The sequence below is a fragment of the Colletotrichum truncatum genome (genome assembly GCF_014235925.2).
Source record: "Colletotrichum truncatum strain CMES1059 chromosome Unknown Contig_0002, whole genome shotgun sequence".
In the NCBI taxonomy this organism is placed as follows: Eukaryota; Fungi; Ascomycota; class Sordariomycetes; order Glomerellales; family Glomerellaceae; genus Colletotrichum; species Colletotrichum truncatum.
This window is the reverse complement of record NW_027222399.1, coordinates 691,020-713,752: the sequence shown is the minus strand read 5'-3', so window position 1 is coordinate 713,752 and position 22,733 is coordinate 691,020. Positions and strand designations below refer to the sequence as shown.

The window sequence follows — 22,733 nt, the reverse complement described above, 5'->3', positions numbered from 1 at the left end:
ATTTTGATCAGATTTGGTCTTCCGAGGGACAGCCACATTACGTCTATAGCCAGATGGCGATTATGACCTACAACATGATCCAGCCCACATTACACAGCAACACAGATAATGAATAAATATTCCGATACTCGCTTCACTCTGATCCCTTATGGCTTTCGATGAAGTACTGTTGAAGGCCTTCTGTCTTCTTTTCATCCTTTCAACTGCTCTCTCAGCATAAGAAAACTTTCCACCAGGAGTTTCTGTTTCTGGACTTCTCAACATCTAAACAGTTGAGCAAATCGTTTCGGCGATTCATATCCCTCCACAGCCATGTTTGGTAGTCAATCTCTCCGCGGTACATCTGGCACTTCTTGCAAAAGACCTCGGGAATAGTTGCGGAAAATCGCCAGGTGAAGAGCCAACAGCACTTCTTACCCGTGAGCTTTGCATTTTCGCAAGGCAAGTGAAATTCGTTTGTCAAAGAAGTAATTGCATGGGGGTGCGAAGTAGTCGCTGTATGCCGGACCAAAACCGTCTGCAGTTCTTGACAGGTATTGCATGTGGCGGTAGCGAGGTGGCACATGGCTGACTGTTGCGGAGAGCGTGGGACACGGTATTGCGAATAAAATAACGTTGAAATGTGATGATTATATAGTTTCTAGGTTCACGCAGTAAACAAATAATATAGTAAGCGCATATAGGGTTGAAACCTGGAGAAAGTTTCTTCTAGAAGCAACCAATTTTATAAACAATGCTTGGGGTTCGATGCGTTTCAGCAACCTTTTGATTTCTGCGAAAGAAAGAACTGAGTTTCTGTTCTAGCATCTTAGAAAGCCATACAAGTATCATTGTTCATGTAATTTTATTCACTTGGAGTGGGTGACAAAGCTCTGATGTCCACGTATTATGTCGGTTGAAAGAAATGCAACCCTATTCAAGGACAATTCTGAAAACAAGTTTTCCTAACTAAAACTTCCATCTTTAATTAGATGTCCTTTGTTCTGGTTCCTTCTATCTGCAGACAGGTTTAACTTCGTACAAACAATTCGATATCGCCTGCAGAAATTTTCGGGATAAAACTGGTTGATGTGTGGGTTCTAGACAAGCACCACGCTTTTTTACGAAGCGATGATCTCGGTTGGAAATTCTCTGTCCCACGACGGAAGGATCGTTTTGTTGGAGATTACGGCCAGCTTCCAGGCGCATTTCAACCCAGCTTCATGCCCCAAACCTGAAGAAGCTTACCTACGACCTGAAATGGGTTTCCCCGTCACGATATCAAAGAGTAGGTGGTGGCGCTGCCTTCGAAGGGCCTCAAACATCTAGAAAGCCTCAAAATATGCCTTCGAAGTCTGGCGTTTTACCAGAACTTCCCAGATCCTGTGCTTGGGAGAGATTGTACACGTCAACGGCTACCTCAGTGTGCCAAGCCACTTTCCTCGGTGGGCCTGAGTCAGATGTAACAAGAAAAGGACCTGTATTTCAGTAAAATAAGGTATTACTTAGTTTGGGCTATCAACTTCGGATCTTCACATGTTTAGATGAATCTCCAGATAGTTTATGAAACGAGCTTCATGTCAAACAAATGTGGATCCGCAAAAACGACTGCAATTGTGCTTTCGTCCGAGACTTACTATGCAGAGAGTTTTATTCTTGTTGTTTTTTTCTTCATCATTTTTCTTTCTTCTTTTTAGTTGAACACACCACTTTACATCGTCATGTAATGCTGCCAAGAAAACAACAGCTAAAATCAGCCGGAAGATTGTCGGAGAAACTTGTCCCGCTTTGTGTAGTAGGATGAAATTACTCACATCTTGTTTACCATGTATGAAGTGCTTACTGCGTTGGTGCGGGGTAGCTAGATAGAGGTATTTTAAGAAACCAAAGTTGCTGTTTTTGGTCATGGGACGAGGTTTCCTGGTTTTGCACGAGGCGTTGAATTGCACCTGCAACTTCAGACTGCCTAGTAGACCATGTAAAAGCTAACACTGACCTCGGCGGCTCTGAAGTCGCACATGAAGCCTTGTATTTGGTTGCGGATGTTGAATGTGAATACCTTGTAAAGGTGAGACTGAGGCCTAAAGCACGGCGATAAACCAGGACGCATTAGCATGTGGTTGCTCAGCCTCAGTAAGACTATCTTTTATATCCCTCAAATCATACCCCAACAAATCATGAGTCATCAAGGATGCTTTCGAATAATTCCCCACACACTCCAATATTGCTCTTTCTCAGGTCTCCCAACGCTCAATCTCCATACTAGTAGGCATTGTTACACGCCCATTGCAGCGGAAAATGGCTGCACCAGTGGATCCCGTCTTTCACCACAAGTTCACAATCCTGCCAGAGTATTTCGTCGATTACTATGCAGTCGCAGATGGGAGTCCTAGTGGCAAGGCAACTACACAGCCGGGCTTAGGCCTCCTCGACAAGGCTGTCGGAAGTCCTGGTCAGTGCCAAGATAGCGGGGAGGGCAAGCCGTGGGAGCGTTTTGCTTCCCATGTCAATCAGCTCAATAAAGAGAGCCCAGACGGTGTCGACTACAAGGTCTTGTACCTGACAAGGCACGGTTTGGGATTCCACAATGTCCAAGCCGCTAAAGTCGGAACTGCTGAGTGGGATGTAAGTCAAGATAACCCCCCTCAGACGAATCAATGGATGTCTTATAACTCTTACTAGAGATATTGGTCTCGTCTCGACGGCGACGGCGTCGTCACGTGGCTTGATGCTGAGCTCGTTGACACGGGTATTCGCCAAGCGAGGGACCTTAATGCCTTTTGGAAAGCAGTCACTACGGCAGAGGGTGTTCCATTCCCTGAGTCCTTTTACACCAGCCCCTTGCGTCGGTGCCTCGAAACAAGCAAGCTCGCGTTTGGTAGCTTGGTGGAAGAGAGAGGCCAGGAATTCACGCCTGTCATTAAGGAGGGTTTAAGAGAGCGTATGACGGACCACACATGTGACAAACGGAGTTCCCGGACGTGGATCAAAAGCGCTTACCCGACGTACACTATTGAACCTGGCTTTACCGAAGAGGATGAGCTGTGGAAAGCAGACCAGTTTGAGGATACCGAGAGTCACGTTGCAAGGAAGCAGAAGGTTTTGGACGAGATCTTTTCCACTGATAAGAACCAGTTTATGTCGTTGACTGTACATTCATATGCCATAGCTGCGATCCTTCAAGTCGGTGGCCAAGAGGAGTTCAGGGTAAGAGAGGGTTCATCCATCGCCATTCTTGTCCGGGGTGAGAGGACAACTCCTCCAGCCAGATAGCATCTAGGCGGTTTCTATATAGACGCGTGGTTCTGGGTCCAGTTATTCAGACATCCCAAGACTTAACAGCTTGAGACCATGACTTTTGCTTCATGTTCCCCTGAATCTAACAGAGCGAAATGTCTTACAGGCTTCGTCATCCGTATGAGCACTAAGATCATAATTGCGCTGGATTCGATTAAAGCTTAAACGCTGGAGGCGCCTTTCTTTCCAGCTGTTCCTGAGCAAGCCGAACAGCATGTACTGCCATGCCCCTGAACTTCTGTTAGGCTTGTAAATAATATCTCAAGGCTGGAGGAGCAACTCACCAAGACGCTTGGTACCCAGCACCAGAAGCACCGTAGTTGTGCACAATCAGACCGTATTCGCTATTTTCGGCTTCGATCCTCGGGCCGCCCTTTCGTCCAGGCCTCAGTCCGACGCCGTGCTTGATGACCTTCAAGTCTTCTGGGCGTCCTAGCTCAGGCGCTAAAGCACAGCATCTCTCCATGATGGTTTTGGCCAACTCGGGATCTACATTCTTATCCCAGTTCCCATCCTGACGACAGCCACCTAAAACGATACCACCGGCCAGAGGTCTCTGGAAGATGTAGGTAGTATCGTTATCCACCCGGCGAGGCGAACGGAAGTACATCCGCTTCAGGGGGTGGATTGGCTGCTCAACCAGAACGGTCTGACCTCGGGTAGGGTACATGGACTTATCCTCGACTCCTCCGAGGTGATACGATCCAAGGCCGGTGCAGTTGAAGACAGCTACGACATCTGGTGTGATACGCGCCTCTTTGATATGCTTGATTCGCTGGCGCAGCAGGGCAATGTTCCATTGCCTACACTGCTCCAAGAGCCTGTTTTGCGTAAGTTTAAACGCTCATTTGTAAACCAGGGCATTGACACAGACCATTGGAGGTATATTTGTGAGTTTATTACAAACGTGGAAGGCAAGTCTAGCCCGAAGACGGCTTTTTCAGGCAATTCATCCTTTCTGAGGGCGACTGCACCTCCCACCAGGTCGTCATACCACAGTTTTCCAGTCCCCGCGCTGAGAATTTCGGCATCTTCAATCTTTTGGTCGAATATCATCCTCAGAGGCGAGCTCTGAATGCCGGCTTCGGGGACATTCTTCGCGATCTTCTCGAACCGCTGGAAGGTGATGCGGTCAAAAGACTCGAGGAGACCGTTATCGTTCGCTGATGAGCACCAGTTTGCGCCTGCCCATGGGGAGCAGTAATCAATATGGTAGTCTCCAGGGAAGTACTCCGCCAGAATGGTGATGCTCGCCGTGGGATACTCACTCCGAAGAGTGAGCGCCGTGGACAGACCGATGACCCCGGCACCAAGCACAACAAACTGTGGGTCGTTCGGTGAGGCTGGCGCCATGGCTGCTTAGTCAATACAGACGTGATAAGAAGGAGATAACTGCGAGGATACTGTGCTTAAGGCCTACTACACTGATGCAGAGCAGTTGCAATGATACGGCACGGCCAGCCTGGCGGCGGAAGTCGATGTGTTTATGTCCGAAGTCGGCGGTGGCTCAGTTGCACGGGGGAATCGGGCTCCATCCGCAGGATCCACATTTTCCCACGGGGAGACTCGGATCCGCATCATTACAGTAACTCAACATAGGTACTCAACTGAGATACAGCTGCGCATTGCACTCTCCAAGTGGTTACTAATGAAGCTCTGGAATATGTGTATAACAATTTCCTTAAGAAAAGGGGTTATTCAGAGGACTTTGCTACAGATTAGACCACTGGAGGCCTGCCATACTTCCGGTGTACACCGATCTACCACCATGGTCCTTTCGCACATTGTGCCCCGCTGTTCGTCATTTCTCTGAACGAATCCCAGGCGGCCGATAAAACACCATTCCTACTTATCTGGGTTTGGACAATCCAGCGTTACCGAACTCTGATTTCGCAACACCCTCATCCTGCAACATGAGAGTCCCAACTGCTGAGCCGCACTCCTTTATTAACCTCCAAGGAGGATGGCCAACACCTCGTTTGCATCCAGTCAAAGACCTTGAAGCTGCCTCGGCTTCGATCTTCCGTCAGGAGGATGCTGCAAAGGAGCTTCTAAGGTACGGGCCCGGGCTGGGAAGGCCTGCTCTGCGAGATCTCATCGGCAAATGGCTCAACGACTTTTATGCGCCAGCAGCAGGATCAATCCCCGGCAACCGTATTGGTGAAACCAACGGCGCTTCCAACGGCCTGGCGACGATTCTCCAAAAATTCACCGACCCGGTTTACACGCGCGCCGTTTGGATGGTTGAGCCCACCTACTTTCTCGCTTGCCCCATCTTTAGAGACGCGGGCCTCATTGGGCGTATCAGAGGCACGCCCGAAGCCTCAGACGGCGTAGACCTTGACGTCTTGGCCCGGTCTCTTCAAGAGGTGGATGAATCTTGGCCCGACAAGACAGCAACTCCGGGCAAATCACCGAAACTAGGTTACCCCAAGATCTACAGACACGTCGTCTATCTGATTCCGACGTTTTCGAATCCTAGTGGCAAGACTATGAGCTTGGAAAGCAGGAGACGCCTCGTTCGTTTGGCCCGGAAGCACGACGCATTGCTCATAACCGACGATGTCTACGATGTGCTCCGCTGGCCGGCAAACGAAGGCGGCTCACAGGAAGGCTTGCCCTCACCTCCCCCACGACTCGTAGACGTAGATCGGGAGTTGGAGGGCACGTCGGAGTTTGGAAATGCTGTCAGCAACGGGTCATTCTCAAAGATCGTTGCGCCTGGCATGAGACTAGGCTGGATAGAAGCCACTCCTGTCTTCACTACCTTTATGCGTACCGTGTAAGTCTCATTCTTTACAATCCACCAAGCGCACACAGACTGATTAGCGGATAGTGGTGCGACCGGGTCAGGAGGCGGTCAAGCTCATTTCTCATCACTGTTTGTGGAAAAGGTGCTCGAGAACGGAGCTTTCACTAGGCATATCAACGAGGTTCTCATCCCGACCTACCGGAAGCGGTATCACGGAATGATGAACGCAATCCGACACCATCTGTACCCATTGGGGGTCAGGGTAGTGGCAGAGGACAGCATACAGAAAAGCGGCGTTGCTGGTGGATTCTTTCTATACATCACCTTTGGAGAAGGAGTAGCAGGAGTCGCATCTGAGATTTCTCGGGTCGCATTCGAGGACTTCAATTTGAAGATTGGACCTGGTCACATATTCGGAGTGCCTGATGACCCTTCGAGTGAGAACAGGGGAAGGGCCACATACTACAACGGCGCAAGGCTTTGCTGGGCATGGCATGAGGAGGAAGAGATTGTCGAAGGAATCGTGAGACTCACGGCTGTCGTTAGACACGTCCAGAGAGCGATGCGATAAGTCTAGGGCTACCGCGACGGTATTGCGAAGCCGAGTCGTTTGATTTTAGCTGTTCTCGCTTTTGAATATAAGTCGAAGAATGATTGGAAGAAGGAAAAGAAGCAAGCGTTGATGATAGAACGGACCAGAAAAACGGCTACCTCATCCAACGAGTTGTGGGAAGCGCCGAATAAACGTTTATTCGAAATGTTTGTAGTGCTAACCTCGGCTTAATGATTGGCGCATTGTTATCAACAAGGCGACCTCAACTCCTTTCAGATTCAGTGTTCCGTTTGTTTCTTCCGAGGACAACCAATGGCAACTGAAGCCTAGCAGTAGAATGAGCCACCAACAATTCAAGAGCCGCCGGATCAACATACCCGAGCTCTGAGGTAGCGCAATCTGGGGTCGGTATGGTAAGCCGCTTATCATATATGAATGGTGGAAATTCGTTCATCCTGTAGCCCACACTTAGGTAATGAAAAGTACGTAGGAGGAAATGTTCCCCGGGGGCCCCCCACCCCCCCAACCCCCATTGTTCCCCAGATTCCATCCGTTGTATTTAAGAGTCTTTCGCCGGGGCCAAAGTCTGGAAACTGCATCTCCCCGGCCACAGAAATGCCCCGGTGATTTGTCCGGAGTTCCATGCGGTAAAAGATGGAGGAAAAGACCACATCAGGCCCCGGAATGGGGGCCGGCGACGCCACCGATAGGACCCGCCAACCGCCCTCGTCCGATCCGAACCCTTGCGCCGATGCCGGAAGTCATGCTGAGCCAACTATGATGGAAGAAGCAGTAGTTGCGATTCCGGAAACTATTTCCAGCACGGATGGTTTTCCCGAGGGAGGCCGGCAGGCCTGGACGGTACTTTTCGGGTCATGGTGTGTTCTCCTCTGCACCTACGGCCTCGGCAACAGCATCGGTGTCTTCCAGACATACTACGTCAACGATGCGCTCAGGCAATACTCCTCGTCTACGATATCGTGGATTACCAGTTTTATGCAATGGACAATGAACTTTCTGCCTATTGTAGTGCGTTAATTTCTCCCGCCCGTAAAAGCTTCTCGCGAATCTGACTTTGAAAACTAGTGGGGTTTTGCTTTTGACAAGTATGGCCCGAGATGGATCCTCTTCGGGGGTACCATCATCTACGTCTTCGGTATGATGATGGTGTCTTTGGGGACGGAGTATTATCACTTTTTCCTTGCTCAAGGCATTGTCTGTCCCATCGGAGCTAGCGCCGCCACCAGCGCATGCATGTCGTGCCTCGTTACCTGGTTCCATCGGCGACGCGGACTGGCCTTTGGTATTATGATGTCCGGTTCCTCCTGCGGTGGCATCATTCTACCCATCATGATACCCAAGCTGATCACCAAGGTTGGCTTTCCGTGGGCGATACGCGCCGTCGGCTTCATGTTTCTGTTCCTCCTCACCATCGCCAACTGCACTGTCAGGTCCCGACTCAAGCCCGAGCAGAGGTCAGTAGACATGAAGGAGTACTTCCGGGGCATTCGAGAGCCGACCATGATGTCGACTGTTTTTGGTTTGTTCTTGGTCTTCTTAGGCCTGTTCGTTCCATACAACTTTGTCATATTGCAGGCTAAAGCCCAGGGTATGGACCAGGAACTGGTTATCTACTTGCTGCCGATCATGCATGCAGTTGGGTAAGTTACACACCTTCCATGCCTGACGAACAATGATTATTAATGTGTGCAACAGGATTGTCGGACGTATACTTCCAGGTCTCATCGCAGACAAGATTGGACGGTACAACATCATGATAATCATCGCCACTCTCACGGGCATTGCTTGTCTAGCACTCTGGATACCGATCAAGAACAATGCCGGTATCTTGCTCTTCACGGCGGCGTTTGGATTCTGCTCATCTGGTCTCACCTCGATCGGACCTACTCTGATTGCTCAAATCTCTGACATCAGGGAGATTGGCGCTCGCACAGGCACAGCATTTGCCTTCCAGTCCTTCGGTGCGCTTACGGGAAGCCCGATCGCCAGTGCTATTGTTGATGCGCGCGGAGGTGACTATCTGGGTTTGCAACTGTTTTGCGGATTTGCCATCTTTGCGTCAGCAGGCGTATTTGCATCGGCACGGTATTTCCAGACGGGTGGTTTCAAATTGAAAAAGGTCTAGAGCATGCTGTGTCATGGGTGCGTGCGACAAACATAAAGACTAGAACAAGGGCATTTCTCTTAGATATACACACAGACAATTCGTTGTTCACACTATGTCGTGATTGTTTTCGTCTTCCTAGCTAACCTGCCAGATTAAGAACAATCACCTGAGTTGGAATCTACAACTGTGTCTACAGTTACACCATCCCGTTAGAAGGCTTTCCTGGGTACTGTGTGGGAGATGAGGTCTTGCCAGTGTTGTATTCCGCCCGCACGGAAACTCTAGTCAGCCTTAAATACAACCCTGAAAAGCCCAGCCACATGGTACCTTGAGCTGTACGAGTCAAGGCTACAAGCGTACAGGGATTAATGTTTCGTGCATACATGAAGTCCAATGTAAAGATGCATAAGATAAAAGTCTCTAGAAAGTAATTAAGAGTGTACCTTGCCCGAATACTCTACAACTTGAGACGCACATTTTCTCCAACTTCATTCCTCAGGTACACTGTGCCACGTCCTTTCTAATATGTTAAATACCTATCCCATCGAGGTCCAGTTGGGTACGGGTACATCCTCATGAGAAGACCTGAGCACTCACAGGCTAGCCAAGACTGCCTCTAGCTGACCACATAATTCAATGGAAAGGTACTTATGCGATGTGCAGAATATAGCTTGCAACATGTATTTGCATTATTAGAGTTACAAGAATGAAGTCTGGCAAGCATAGGGCTTGATAGCCAACGGCTATGTATCCCTGATATGAGGGGAAAAGAGTGGGTGTAAATTGGGGAATAAGTAGTTGTAGCTAACTGGACCGTGATAGGATACAAGAGACAAGATCCTATCAAATCTTGACACTCGAGCATTGAAAAGGTGGACCACGACCTGGCACCTCTGGGAGACAATACGGCCCACAACAACATCATGCTTAAGTATACTGCAGCATCCGGCGAGTGCTGAGCTGTTATGTCTATGGCTCACAGCCAAGGTTTAGATAGAACGGATTATTCCCATAAAGCAAACAACATCAAGATACAGACTTGGCAGCTGGAGGCCAATAGTAAGCCACTTTGACCGAATAGCGAAACATTGGGCCCCGTTGCGACGGTCCTTAAGGGAAACATGGAGATCGCCTTGAGGTCATTGCAAGAAGGTATATGTAGTATAAATTCTGTCAATTACGTGTACATGTCAACTACTATTATTTAAATGAGAATCATTCCAAAACCCTGACGACCAGATCAAGCCATTTGTACAGTCTCACTCCCAGGGTTGGCCTCCTCCGCATCAACACCCCTGAACTCAAAGTACTTCTTCCATTCAGGATGGTCAACCAACTGCGGCACGAGCTCCTTCTCAAACGCAATCTGCAACTCGATTCCCTCGTCGTCGCCAGCCTGTCCCTTGTGCGGCGGGTACACGATGACGAGGCCCTCGGAAACCGTGTCGAACAGGTGTCGGAAGGCAGTGGGCTTGGCAAAACCAAAGTCAGCCGTGCACACGTCGGCGTCGCGCCAGTCGGTGATGACCATCGTCATCGGCGGGAAGGAGTTGACGCGGACGGACAGGTCGTGCTTGTTGTCGATCGGTGCGAGCATCTGGAGCGCGCCAGCCAGCATCTCGCTGGTGACGCCGTTGGTCATTTGGCGCGTGTAGCTCGCCAACTTGGACAAGGGCGCCTCGGAAACGATCTCGGCCGTCGTCAGCTGCGGCACAGTCGACAGGGCGGACATGGTGGCGAAGAAGAGGTTGCCTTGCATGCGAGCGGGCATTTTAGGGTCTGTCAGCCGCTTGGTCAGATTGACGCCTTCCGCCCAGATTGGCGTGGAAGCCGGGTCCGGCTTGTAGACGGGCTCGCGGATCTGGGAGAAGACGCGCCACATGATGGCGGAGACGGCGTCGTATGTGGAAATCCAGGAGCCGTCGTCGGGCGTGGCGGCCTTCTTCAACTCGGCTGCCTTGCTCTTGGGCAGATGAAAGATGACGGACTGCGAAAGCTTGTGTTGCGGGTGACGGTCTGCCTGGGGAGGCGCGTTTACCCGGGACTCCTTGGGGATCGGAGGCGCGGTGAAGCGGCTACGGTCCAGGCACTTGGGGTCGAAAGAGGGGAATTCCGTCTTGTTAATGATGGCATAGCAGTTATCGGCCAGTTGCTTGGTGAAAGAACCCCAGCCGACGACATCGTTGCTGTAGTGGTGGGAGTGCATGTTGAAGATCAGACCGCCGGGGATGAAGTTGGCCTTGTATGAGGCGACGACGGGGTGGGCGTTCGGGTGTGCCTCTGGCTTTTCGCCATATGTCATGGGAAGGTTACTCAAGACCTTGATGTCGCCGAGTGTGGTTGTGATGAAGTGCGCCTTCTCGATTTCCTCAAAAGACGGGAATTTGTCTTCTGGAGAGTCAAGATGCTGAACAACAAACTTCACAGTGCTGTCCTTCTTCTTAACGATGGAGTGATAGCCGTCCTCGTCCTTCTCGATGGTGCCGACGAGGTTCTTGGTCTGGCTGAGAGTTCGCTCTAGGCCTTCCTTGAGCACTTCCGCAACTTTGCTGTTGGGGCATTAGAACCCGACCATTATTTTTGAGGCAGAGATGGGGTCTCGGCACTCACCTCTTCTCTTCGTCGTCTAGCTTGAAAAAGAGGGCATAGTTGTTGTAGGTCATCGCCGACAGGTAGTCGAGGGTGGAGAGTTTGAATCGCTCCTCTTCGGGGTCATTCTCCCAGCCCCAGGGGTGTAGCTGGTATTCCTCAACTTTAGGCATGGTAGCTTTGGAAGCACACGGAGTCCAGTCGATGTCTTTGTGTACGGTGACAGTACAGGACTAATGAATCAGTTGCAAAAGTTTAGAACTTCTTGTTTCACGAGCTACGTTCTAGAATCGCGGGGGATACAGTAATGAACGACGTCAATAGTGTGGTGGGGTGAAAACGGCCAGCCTTGAGCAGCCATGGAGATTTATGCAGTGCTTGGGAGTGCAAGTGAATTAGGTCTAGGAAGGCAAAATAAAGCGGTGAGTCCCTTTCAAGCATCCTGCATAAGGATTGTCCTTAGCCAAACAGTGATTTAACAAGGGGCATGGAGTTGCCAATTCCCTCAGACTGCCCTCAGACTGTTGGTGGACGATGTCGACTGACTTGGGGCTTGGAGGGATTGAGGAGTCGTTATACCTTGTCTGAAGGTGCAGGGGTTGCCTTTGGCCGAGTACGAGCAGGGTTCATAACTATTCTATGGTACTACCTGCGGAGTAAAACCAATGAGATAACAGCAGTGTAGCTTGTGGTTTAATGCGAGTAGATTTTGAAGATGTTGTGGGGAGAGAAAATTGGACCAAGAAGACTTGATGCCATCTACAGACAGCCATTGTAGGGGCACGACGCTGAAGAATGTGTTCAGGTCCCCCCGTGTGCCGTTTTAGCATGCTGTTGGAACCGTTTCCTATCATATGCTGCAGTATTCAGGAGTCATTTCGTTCCGGTGTGCCGATCGTTCCCTTTTCTCAAAACACCCTTGTCCTTTAACCCCTGTCATCACGCGACGGCTTGCGCCCATTCAAGGATGTCCACGGCGCGGGAGCTTCCAAGCAAAGCCGGTTGACCAACCAGAGAACTTCCCAGCCTACCCACCCGCCACTTTTCCGAGCGGGAGGCCTTACCCAGTATGCTCTACATTGTAACGCTATTTTCTTCAACGTACAAGAGACGGGAACTTTGGTTTTCAACTTCTTTGGGTATGATGGATCGTCATCCCGGCGGGAACGTACGTAAGTGGCAGAAGCATGCACGGATAGCGGAGCTTAGTGGTAGCCATGCCGCAATTTCCGTCGACAAGACCATGCAGATGATTCCTGGTTGAGGGGAATAAGTTTGCCTCTAAAAGGGAATAAAGACATGTGACGTACGGCCAGCTACGCATAACGCTGCCCCCTTGGTTAGGGGGCATTTCTGGGTGTTTCTCTCGTGATATTTATGAACACATATGATCTCCTCAATTTCGGACGAACGCTAATTTCGTCGAGATTGAGAAACACATTTCTCACATGAAGTAAATCTCTTGAAAGGGCAGGATATCGTAGAAATTCCATAACTGTAGAGGGTTCAAAAGAGGAAGAGACGGCAGAGAAAACTCGGGACACAGCTGAATTCTATAGCCGGCTACTGAAGACATTTGCATATTCCATACTTGGGTATTAATTTACATGGATTTACCGTTTCTTCTTACTATACTCGCATTTGCCCGCATTCACTATTGTGGACGAGGATAAGCTCCTTATTAGTTTTCCCTTTTCCTTTCCTTTTCCCGTCCCCCCTCCTTCCCAACAGCTGCGTGGCATGATTGGGATGATATCCATATCTGCTTCATGCAAGTTGTGACTCAAACACAAAGGATTATTTTTACCTCCACGACTTCTGCGTCCGGTGGTCGTACACGGTCTCCTGGCTGTTGGAGTTGGTCGAGTCCTGGGTGACCTGCATGGTGCGAACAATCCCCTTATCGAGCTTGGCATGTGGGTCGATGGGGTCTCGAAGGTGCTCCGTTGACTCGGACTGGAAGGTCTTCAACTCCGTGTCGTCGATTTCCAAGTACGAGTTGTTTACGGAGCGAATGTTCTTGGACCTCTTGGCGCTTGAGCCCGCTCTGTTCCTGGAGCTGCCACTGGTGCCACCGGTACCGCCTGTCGCCCCAGATTTGCCGGTCACACTCAAGCCGAAGGTCTTTTGTATCTGGCGCCAGACACCGCTTTCCAGCAGAATCTTGGGGATGCAAGGGACGCAGACGACGATGAAACCGCAAGTCATCTCTGCATAAGCCCAGAAGCAAACGGGACCGATGTAGTATATGGCATCTTGGGCTGCGGCGTATTGGATGGTGACAACTAGACGGAAAGCGGCAGAAATGCAAGCGCTGTGACATCGACGTTAGCCATGTAGAGATGGCTGGGGGCAGGTTATGTGAATCAACACTTACAACAAACCAAGGGAGAAGATGACAGAAACACCCAGCTTCTTCTTCCAGCCCATGTTGAGGCTCCAGATGGCCTTTTGGGGAAGGATGAGAATAGCGCAATCCGAAGCCAGCTGGAAGCTGGCAGAAACTGTCTCGATGTCGTGGGCGTTGATGCATTTCCCAGGAAGCCAGAACTCCCACTTCTTCTGAGTCGGAATACACGCCAAGTTAAGAGCGACGACGGCGGCAATGGCGAACGCAACCTGAAGACCAACCAGGGTCCAGGACACCCAAAAGAACCAGTTCCTCGTTCCAGGGACGAATACCCCTATCCATTCCACCAGAATGGATGACTTTAGAAGCGGAAGGCAGACCGAGTAGAAGACGCCGGCGACATGGACGAGCTGGTGATGATTAGTTTCCTGTGCAGTCGATGATTATGTCGGACGATGTAGCAACTCACTAAGCCCATATCGACCGTTTGCCGAAGTTTGACATTCCACGTGTGGACGTAATATCCTGGACTTTCGACTAATTTCATCGTACAATACACCCAGCCGAGGAAACACGCCTATTGGCGGCGGTCAGCTGATATGTTGACATTTTCGAGTATAAAGATGGATGATACTCACAAACGCAGTCAAGATTAAGTATTCTTGAACTTGAACCTTTTTTTGCAGAATAAGCCTGGCATATCCGCGGGCGAGCAGGCAGACAACCACCACGACCACACATATGGACATGATGGCGACAGCCATAGGGTTTAGATTGGGCGGGTTGGTGAAGTTGCTGACTTCGTTGGCCGGAGGAGCCATGGCTGGCATCTCCAGCACAGCATCCAGCTCCTCCGGAGTAAGCTTGGTGAAGTCGACGGCCGCCATGCGGGGTGATTGGTCGCGTCCGGTGCTTGGAACTCTTTTTGGGTAGTTGGCTTTAGATATCAATAGGTTTGATGATCTGTATGGCTGCTGACTTTTACAAGTCAAGAGGGTGGGAACTATTTGACCATGACGAGTGGCCGGATGGACACGGCACTTTGTACACAAGATATCGAGATTGATAGACACGAGTCGAGCCTAATGGGGGAGTTGACACTTTGTAACGGTCGGCAGGGAGTTCGCCGGTTACTAAAATTTTTGCAATTGATTTCGACATGGTATAACTGGTACCTTTTTGTCAGTTGATTACCTGTATCCTGAAAATGCTCCTGTACAAAAAAGAACACTGAGCTTTGTACTTGGCGGACTAGGTTCTGCGGAAAAAAGAGTCTTGGGGATTTCTGGCCCCTGGTTACGCTTCATTTGGCCATGACAGTCGTTTTTCCCTCCCTATCCCCTGAAGGATTTGAACCTGGCTTTTCTATCCATCCAATCGCACCACCTCTTTCACTAGCTGTGCATAACCACATCGGTGTCGTACCAGATCCTCCACTTGCTTGCGAGAAATTGCAACCTCATCTTCTCGCCGACTGGCCGATTGCCGCTTCTTTGCTGCATAAACCCCAATTTATTTTCTTTTTTCTCTTTCAACTGTCAACGTCCAAGTATACCCTACGAAGAATTATTCAGGGGCCGCCCTCGCCACCCAGGAACCCGGAAACAAGGCATCTTCCTCCGTGGAATCTCATAATGCGTTTTCTCTGCCTTCACGGGAGAGGGACGTCTGCAAAGGTACGACAGAAGCTTGGAAATCATGAAAATGATAAGGGCAATCAAGCTGATGTAAAGCTTACACAAGATCTTCGAGATGCAAACAGGTAAGAGAAGAGGTTGACATAGGAAAGACAGGAAAATACATTGTCTTCTCCGTCAGTCAGTAAAATTACTGTTCCTGCTCGGAATAGGACGGCATGATTTCAACGGCTAAAAACTACCTAATTATTCAGCCAGGATTCGTGAAGAGCTTTTCGACCACACCTTTGTTTTTCTTGATGGCGACATTTTGCTACAGCCAGGAAATGGTAAGAGCCGGCAATTACAAACAGTTTACGCATTCTTGAGACTGACTCTTAGCAGGGACAACGAAGACTGTAGAGGACCCTGACGACGACATGTATGGGTATTTTGGGGACGTCACTGAGGTGAGCCAATACCAAGACCTACTCGAAGGGCTCATAGACGCGGTAGAGAGCCTCGGCCCATTTGACGGCATCATGGGGTTTTCCGAAGGGGGCATCGTTGGTGCTACTCTGCTCCTTGAGGATGCCCGACGACCTTTTGCGAATTTCAAGTGCGGCATATTCTTCAGCGCGGCGCCTCCTCTGGACCCAGACGCCCTCCGGGATGGCATCATCGGATGTCTTGATCCGACAGCGGATGCAGCAGCACTGAGCCATGTTCCCACAGCTCACATCTACTCACACGTAAAGGATACAACAGGCAGTGGCATTGCCAATGTGCAGTCGCCCCTGCATGGGCTCTGGGTCGAAGCCGGATGGGGTACGCCGGAACAGCTACATGGCTCCCTGTCGCGGATTTGTGGCAAATCCGAGGTTTTCGTACATGATCATGGGCATCGGGTGCCTGGGTCAACGGACCCTCAGGGCCTGAGGGGGGCACTTCGGGCAATTGATCGCACCATTAAGAGTGCTACAGGGGGGTAGTTTGGGAATAAATGGAAGACGGTGTTGGAGAGGATTCAAACTGCTTGCATACTACTCCTTGAAATACTGCATAGACCCTGTTCTTTTGGGCCTCTTTGGGTTACGGTTTGGATGAAGCGGATTCTACAAAACTAGGCCATATAGCGTAGCAATACCGAGTTTGGCGACTTCTCCTCATCGGCGGGATTTTGGCGATATGTACGTATGTTTTGGCTCGACGTATCAGATCATCATGGGCTGTTGTGCCTGTTCCTTCGAGTGATTGTTCACGCTCATTGGCAGGTTCGCAAACGCACCCCACACTATCACATTTACCCGGCCCACAAAGACTGTTGTACAAGACTTGGTATGCAAGTAGGCTGTCGTTTGCTGCCAGTGTGTCTGTGGTTCTAGACGAATCATAACGACGTTGGAGAGATAGAGTGCTTATGCAGGTGTCTTCGGTAGTGGTAATCTGCTTTCTGGGCGTGTTATAAACATATATCCGAGTCATGATGGACTGAACACCCCCCCGGCGAAGAGTGGAACGTAGGTGTTATGCGGACTTCCGACAGAAGAGTAGTTATTCGTAACAAAGTCTCCTATCTTCTTAGCAGGGACAAGGATGAAGTGATTGTCGGTTCACATACCACATTTCAACAAATAGACCGAGGCCACGCCGCGGCTCGCTTAAACATGGTCCCGCATGTCTCCTCTCCAAGCCCATGGACAACGGGCCGGGCCCCCCCGTCCGTCGACTACGTGGTACGTAGCAGTACAGATACTAGGAAGGGAGTCCTTCGGTTCGACTGTGGAGGCTGAAATCCCTCGATAATGGCAGCAGAATCACCATGTTACAGCGGGGGCGCCGTCAGTCAGTATCATCAACGGAATAGCGGGGGTCCAAAAAGTGATGGACATTAAAACTATCTCATCTGGCAATGGAATATGAGTTTCCTGAGCAATCTTTGCTGGATTTGTGACGTCCGTGAGCAACAGAGAGTTGCATGCAGAAGAAAGAATTACACATCATTCTCGTCTTGATCCTCTTGATAGGTTACCGACACAATGGGTTCAATTCCAGAACAGCCCAGTTTCACGCCATTACCCACAACATGCCCCACAGACAACGACATTGCCGTCGTTGGCTTCTCTTTCAAGCTGCCCCAGGACGTAAACGACGTTACCAGTTTCTGGGAAGTCCTGCAGAATCGCAGGAACTTGGTGACGCGCTGGCCTGAAACCCGCATGAACGCCGAAGCATTTGTGACTGGTAAAAGAAAAAAGGTGCGTGATAGCAAAAAACAAGTCCCGTGAAAGCAAAACTGGTGGCACGTACTGTTTTCGGTACCAAGGACGTTTTGACACCTGGACAGTTCGAATGTCATGGCGGATACTTCATCAACGACGACCCGGCGGCCTTTGATGCCCCTTTTTTCTCCATTTCCACCAAAGAGGCTGCTGGTATGTGCTTATGGTTCGTCTGTTCCCCATGGGGGAGTGATAGACTGACCCAAACGGCCGTGTGAAGCCCTCGATCCCTTGCAAAGATGGACGCTAGAGACATCGTACCGTGCTTTCGAAAATGGTGAGATGGCGAGCTTTCCCGTCCAGACGGAGGGACGCGTTCGCTCACCAAACTGCTTGTAGCTGGTATGCCTGCCGAACAACTCAAGGGCTCGAAAACCGGTGTTTTTTCTGCGTCCTTCACGGACGACTGGTCAAGGATGCTCTCGCAGGATCCCGACAATGTCGAACGGACCGCTGCTACAGGCACCGCGGCGTCGCTCATTTCCAACCGTGTGAGCTGGTATTTTGACTTGAGAGGTCCTAGTGTCCACATCGACACGGCCTGTTCCAGCAGTCTCTTCGCCGTCGATATGGCATGCCAGTCTCTGCGGGCCGGCGAATGCTCAACTGTGCGTAATTATTCGTCAATTCCCTCCCCAAGACTTGTGGTTCTGGCAGAACTGACCGGCCGGAACACGAAAGGCCCTAGTTACCGGCTCCAGTCTGATCCTTACCCCTACCTTCACCCACTTCCTGTCAAATCTCGGTTTCTTATCCCCGGACAGCAAGTGTTGGGCATTTGACCACCGCGCCAACGGCTATGCTCGGGGCGAAGGCTTCATCGCACTGCTGCTGAAGCCAGTTGCAGCGGCTCTGCGAGATGGTGACATGATTCGCTCCGTTATTCGGGCTTCTGGTTCAAACCAGGACGGACAAACACCGTCAATGACACAGCCTAGCCCAAGGGCTCAAGAGGAGTTGATACGCCATGTATATCAACAGGCAAAGCTATCCTTTGACAAAACCCGTTACGTAGAGGCACATGGTAAGGAGAAGATTGGTGGCCCGTGACACGCTTCCGGCACGGTACCCAGCTGACAAGGGCCACGAACAGGCACCGGAACACCTGTTGGTGACCCAATCGAGGTGAAAGCAATAGGAAGTGTCTTCAGGGGCTCTCGATCCACTACAGAGCCCCTGTACATGTAAGCGACGTGATGCTCATTGCTTTTTGCCTCTTCAAGTAGGACCCGTTTGCTGAAAGCAGCTTTGTAGTGGCTCCGTAAAAACCAACATTGGTCACCTCGAAGGGAGCAGTGGACTGGCCGGTGTTGTCAAAGCCATCAGTGAGTAGGAAGCATGACTTGGTCTGTATGATAAACTCCATTTTTCTGAGCAAGCCTGCGTTTCATAGTATCCCTGGAGAAAGGCATCATTCCACCTCATGCGCTTTACGAGAAGATCAACCCGGACATCGACGCCGAGTTTTACAATATTGCGGTACGTCAGTTCCTCATCACATTAGAGAAGTGACAAGCTAACGAGACCAAATCTCCAGATCCCGACTGAGGAAGTCGCCTGGCCGAGCCGGGATTTGCGACGCATATCCGTGAATTCGTTCGGTTTCGGAGGCACAAACACTCACGTTGTCCTCGATGATGCGTACCACTACTTACAAGAAAGGGGTCTTGTGGGCAATCATTGCACAGAAGCCCCTGTTAGTGCCGAACTGGGCGGTCTTCATATCAAAATCGGCGTCAACAGCACCGGAATATTAAATGGTGCTACAACTGGTAACGTGAAAAACGGAGTCATTACGAACGGCACAACAAACGGGGCCAATGGATATGTTAAAGGACACAGCGACAGCCTCAATGGCATCAAGGGGCCAGTTCCAGGCAAGTCTCGTCTACTTGTCTGGTCTGCTGCAGACGAGAAGGCAGTCAAGCGCACAGTCGAGCAGCAACAGCCCTTCTACAGAGATCATGTGGCGGGCAGCCTCACCAAGCTCGACCAGTTCGCCTACACCCTAGCCAACCGGCGAAGCCGAATGCTATGGCGGACGTCAGCCATCATCACAGAGGGGCCAGCCGACGCAGGAAGCCTACCTATAGCAAAGCCAGTACGCAGCTCTGGAGAAGTCGGCCTTGGCTTCATATTTACTGGTCAAGGTGCGCAGTATGCGGAGATGGGATGGGATCTCATTCAGCAATATCCACTCTTCGCGGAAATTCTAGAGCGTATCAACAAAATTTACCGCAAGCTCGGCTGCGAATGGGAAGTACTTGATGAACTTCAGAATGGGGAAAACATCGATCGCCCCGAGTACAGTCAGCCGCTTTCCACTGCGGTGCAGCTGGCTTTGATCGAGCTCCTAAGGAGCTTCGAGATTACACCAAAAGCAGTCATCGGACACTCGTCTGGTGAAATTGCTGCTGCGTACGCCATTGGTGCCTTGTCACTAGAGTCAGCCTGCAAGGTCTCGTATTTCCGCGGCCAGTTGGCTGGAAAACTGCGAGTTTCCAGTTCTCCAGCCGGCGCCATGATTTCGATTGACCTTGCCGAGGACGCAGTCCCACCCTACCTGGAGAGAATCAATGCTGAAGGCGTCAGTATTGCTTGCATCAACAGCCCTCTGAACTGCACTTTGTCCGGTCCGGAGAGTGTCATAGATGCCATTAAGAAGCAGGCAGATGAAGACTCCATATTTGCTCAGAAGTTGAAGACAGGCGTTGCATACCACTCGCCAGCCATGCTTTCTATCGCAGAGAACTACAGACAACGGATAGAAGGTCTTGAAGCTGCCAAGAAGCCTTTCAATATTCCCATGATTTCGACTGTGACTGGAAAGACCGTCCGTCGTAATGTTCTGGCCTCAGCACAGTATTGGATAGATAATATGGTGTCACCGGTTCGATTTGCTGACGCAGTTCATGCATTGACCCGGCAATCCTCGACCTGGAAGGCCGGTTTCCTCGGCAGCATTACGGACTTTGTCGAGATCGGACCTACCGCGGCACTGCGCCGCCCTGTCAATGACATAGTAGCTCAAGCAGGGCCTCGTGCGAAGAAGATTCGGTACTCGAGTGTTTTATACAGAAAGCGATCCGCCGTCGACACTACGCTAGAGCTTGCCGGCCAATTATTTGCATACGGACACCAGGTGTCTATCACCGCCGTGAACCAACTGAGCAGCGACATGCCCTTCCTCGTTGACTGCCCCGAGTATCCGTTTGACCATTCCAAAAAGTACTGGGCGGAATCCCGAATAAGTCGCGACTACAGATTGCGTGGCAACGTATCTGGCGAGACATTGGGGATGCGAGCAGCGGACTGGAATCCTCTTGAGCCGAGATGGAGAAACTTTCTCAGTGTCGAGTCTGAGCCATGGATAGCGGACCACAACGTAAGCACTTGGATTCTCCCCGCCGTACAATCTTTTTCCTTGAGGTAGTTCATATGAAGATAAACTTTCTTTCTAACTTGCATTGAATAGATAAGCAACACCGTGATTTACCCCGCGGCAGGGATGCTGGTCATGGCCATGGAGGCAGCATTACAAATGGTTCCTCCTAACCGAACAATCGCTGGATACTCCGTCAAGGAAGCGCACTTTATGAACCCTATAGTCGTCGGCGAAGCCTGGGAAAACAGGACAGAGACAGTGGTTGAGCTTCGGCCATTGCAAAAGTCGTACGAGAAAGACTCGACCTGGTCCGATGTCCGAGTCTTCTGTTATCGCAACAAAGAATGGTCTGAGTGTTTTAGGACACAAATTCAGGTTCAGTACAAGGAGGATTTGTCTCAACCTGACGTACAGAAGGAAAAAACCCTGTTTGAAGAAGAGGTTCTGCGCCGATACGAACAAGTCGTTGACATTTGTACGAGGCCCGTGGACTCACATGTGTTCTACCGCAACGCCGCCGACCACGGCTTGCAATACGGTGACTGGTTCCGGCTACTAGAAGACCTTCACTGGGATGGAAAGGAGAATGCCGTCGCCCGCATCGACGTGTGCAAGCCGCAGTTCAGCACGACGAGCCTCGTACATCCCGCAGTCTTGGATACGGTGTTCCACATGCTTAGAGCCAGCTCTCAGGCCTTGGGCTCGGCTGCTGCCACCAACGTCCCCGTCAAGATGATCAATGCCTGGTTCTCAGCATCGGGCTGGCAGAGCCCGCAAACCAGATCCCTACGCTGTTGGGGAGCGGCAAACGTGGGACAGGACGCTGGCGAGGATGGCAGCCTTTATGCTCTAGGCGACAACGGAGAACTTTTGATGTCTATCGAACACATGGTCACAGTTTCGGTCTCCAGGCTAGATGAAAGCGATGCGCCAGCAAGAAAACTCCTGCACAGCGCTCAGTGGAAACCGCAGTTGAGTCTTTTAGACCCGAAGCAGCTATCTCAGGCATGCGTCACAAGTCGCGTCGTAAAGGATGATGCGTCTGCCCTCGCTCACCATGTGGAGATCACTTCAGTCATGAACCTGGCACTATCCAGAGTCCTAAGAGGGATGACTGCAGCAGACTATGAGAAAGTCCCTGCGTCCCTTCAACGGCACATTGAGTGGATTAAGCACCATGTCAGCATGCTGCAGCCGGCTGAGAGGGACGACCCAGACGCCCCTGTGACTGACGAAGACCTTGAACAGCGTCTCCAACATATCGAGGTCATTCATCCATCATGGAGGCTGCACACTAACGTAGTGCGTGAGCTGAAGAACATTCTGATTGGCGAGAAGGATCCTCTCGAGGTTATTTTTGACTCGGATCTCGCCGACGTCTTCTACGCCGACATGTTCTCCCAGATTTGCGATGTGCGGCTACGCAATTTCCTCGAGTTGGCTTCTCACGAGAATCCCAACCTGCGAATCCTCGAAGTCGGTGCTGGCACCGGTGGCTTCACCGGTCATGTCCTGGGAGCATTGCAATCACTTGAAAAGGAGTCGGGTGGGCTGAAGCTGGCTGAGTATACATACACTGATATTTCGCCAATGTTCTTCGATCGTGCTCGCGAGCGCTGGAAGGCGCTCGAAGGTCGTATAAACTTTAGAACTCTGGATCTGGAGCGGACACTCGAAAGCCAGGGATTCGAAGTTGGATCTTACGACCTCGTCGTAGCTGGGAGTGTGTTGCACGCCACAGCAGACCTGGTATGCACCATGAAGAATGTGCGAACCGCACTCAAACCAGGTGGTAGGGCATT

General features: G+C 50.8%; 10 protein-coding genes across 10 annotated transcripts; 5 read left to right on the top strand and 5 right to left on the bottom strand.

Annotated features, from left to right (window-relative positions):
- Positions 1 to 211: 211 nt before the first annotated feature.
- CTRU02_203158 (uncharacterized protein) lies at positions 212 to 565 on the bottom strand (the record flags this gene model as incomplete). The annotated part of the gene is made up of 1 exon (XM_036727239.1): positions 212 to 565. The coding sequence occupies one exon, from the start codon at positions 563 to 565 to the stop codon at positions 212 to 214; it is 354 nt and encodes a 117-aa protein (XP_036581033.1).
- A 1,712-nt stretch (positions 566 to 2,277) lies between these two features.
- On the top strand, positions 2,278 to 3,252 carry CTRU02_203157 (phosphoglycerate mutase; the record flags this gene model as incomplete). Its single annotated transcript, XM_036727238.1, has 2 exons — positions 2,278 to 2,604; positions 2,662 to 3,252. The coding sequence occupies 2 exons, from the start codon at positions 2,278 to 2,280 to the stop codon at positions 3,250 to 3,252; spliced, it is 918 nt and encodes a 305-aa protein (XP_036581032.1).
- A 178-nt stretch (positions 3,253 to 3,430) lies between these two features.
- Positions 3,431 to 4,629, bottom strand: CTRU02_203156 (d-amino acid; the record flags this gene model as incomplete). The annotated part of the gene is made up of 4 exons (XM_036727237.1): positions 3,431 to 3,506; positions 3,561 to 4,097; positions 4,151 to 4,314; positions 4,411 to 4,629. The coding sequence occupies 4 exons, from the start codon at positions 4,627 to 4,629 to the stop codon at positions 3,431 to 3,433; spliced, it is 996 nt and encodes a 331-aa protein (XP_036581031.1).
- Positions 4,630 to 5,189: 560 nt separating this feature from the next.
- On the top strand, positions 5,190 to 6,599 carry CTRU02_203155 (aminotransferase; the record flags this gene model as incomplete). The annotated part of the gene is made up of 2 exons (XM_036727236.1): positions 5,190 to 6,058; positions 6,113 to 6,599. 2 exons carry the CDS (start codon positions 5,190 to 5,192, stop codon positions 6,597 to 6,599), a joined length of 1,356 nt encoding a protein of 451 aa, XP_036581030.1.
- Positions 6,600 to 7,235: 636 nt separating this feature from the next.
- Positions 7,236 to 8,727, top strand: CTRU02_203154 (riboflavin transporter mch5; the record flags this gene model as incomplete). The annotated part of the gene is made up of 3 exons (XM_036727235.1): positions 7,236 to 7,610; positions 7,668 to 8,242; positions 8,298 to 8,727. 3 exons carry the CDS (start codon positions 7,236 to 7,238, stop codon positions 8,725 to 8,727), a joined length of 1,380 nt encoding a protein of 459 aa, XP_036581029.1.
- Positions 8,728 to 9,949: 1,222 nt separating this feature from the next.
- CTRU02_203153 (acyl transferase) lies at positions 9,950 to 11,471 on the bottom strand (the record flags this gene model as incomplete). Its single annotated transcript, XM_036727234.1, has 2 exons — positions 9,950 to 11,258; positions 11,320 to 11,471. The coding sequence occupies 2 exons, from the start codon at positions 11,469 to 11,471 to the stop codon at positions 9,950 to 9,952; spliced, it is 1,461 nt and encodes a 486-aa protein (XP_036581028.1).
- A 1,630-nt stretch (positions 11,472 to 13,101) lies between these two features.
- CTRU02_203152 (60s ribosomal protein l36) lies at positions 13,102 to 14,535 on the bottom strand (the record flags this gene model as incomplete). Its single annotated transcript, XM_036727233.1, has 4 exons — positions 13,102 to 13,612; positions 13,676 to 14,058; positions 14,118 to 14,225; positions 14,287 to 14,535. 4 exons carry the CDS (start codon positions 14,533 to 14,535, stop codon positions 13,102 to 13,104), a joined length of 1,251 nt encoding a protein of 416 aa, XP_036581027.1.
- An 865-nt stretch (positions 14,536 to 15,400) lies between these two features.
- On the top strand, positions 15,401 to 16,256 carry CTRU02_203150 (uncharacterized protein; the record flags this gene model as incomplete). Its single annotated transcript, XM_036727232.2, has 3 exons — positions 15,401 to 15,410; positions 15,540 to 15,614; positions 15,670 to 16,256. The coding sequence occupies 3 exons, from the start codon at positions 15,401 to 15,403 to the stop codon at positions 16,254 to 16,256; spliced, it is 672 nt and encodes a 223-aa protein (XP_036581026.2).
- CTRU02_203151 (uncharacterized protein) lies at positions 15,753 to 15,989 on the bottom strand (the record flags this gene model as incomplete). The annotated part of the gene is made up of 1 exon (XM_070204152.1): positions 15,753 to 15,989. The coding sequence occupies one exon, from the start codon at positions 15,987 to 15,989 to the stop codon at positions 15,753 to 15,755; it is 237 nt and encodes a 78-aa protein (XP_070061915.1).
- A 1,047-nt stretch (positions 16,257 to 17,303) lies between the features above and the next one.
- CTRU02_203149 (polyketide synthase) lies at positions 17,304 to 20,979 on the top strand (the record flags this gene model as incomplete). The annotated part of the gene is made up of 9 exons (XM_036727231.2): positions 17,304 to 17,522; positions 17,612 to 17,699; positions 17,767 to 17,823; positions 17,886 to 18,154; positions 18,228 to 18,570; positions 18,640 to 18,730; positions 18,801 to 18,871; positions 18,940 to 19,025; positions 19,084 to 20,979. 9 exons carry the CDS (start codon positions 17,304 to 17,306, stop codon positions 20,977 to 20,979), a joined length of 3,120 nt encoding a protein of 1,039 aa, XP_036581025.2.
- Between the last annotated feature and the right edge of the window lie 1,754 nt (positions 20,980 to 22,733).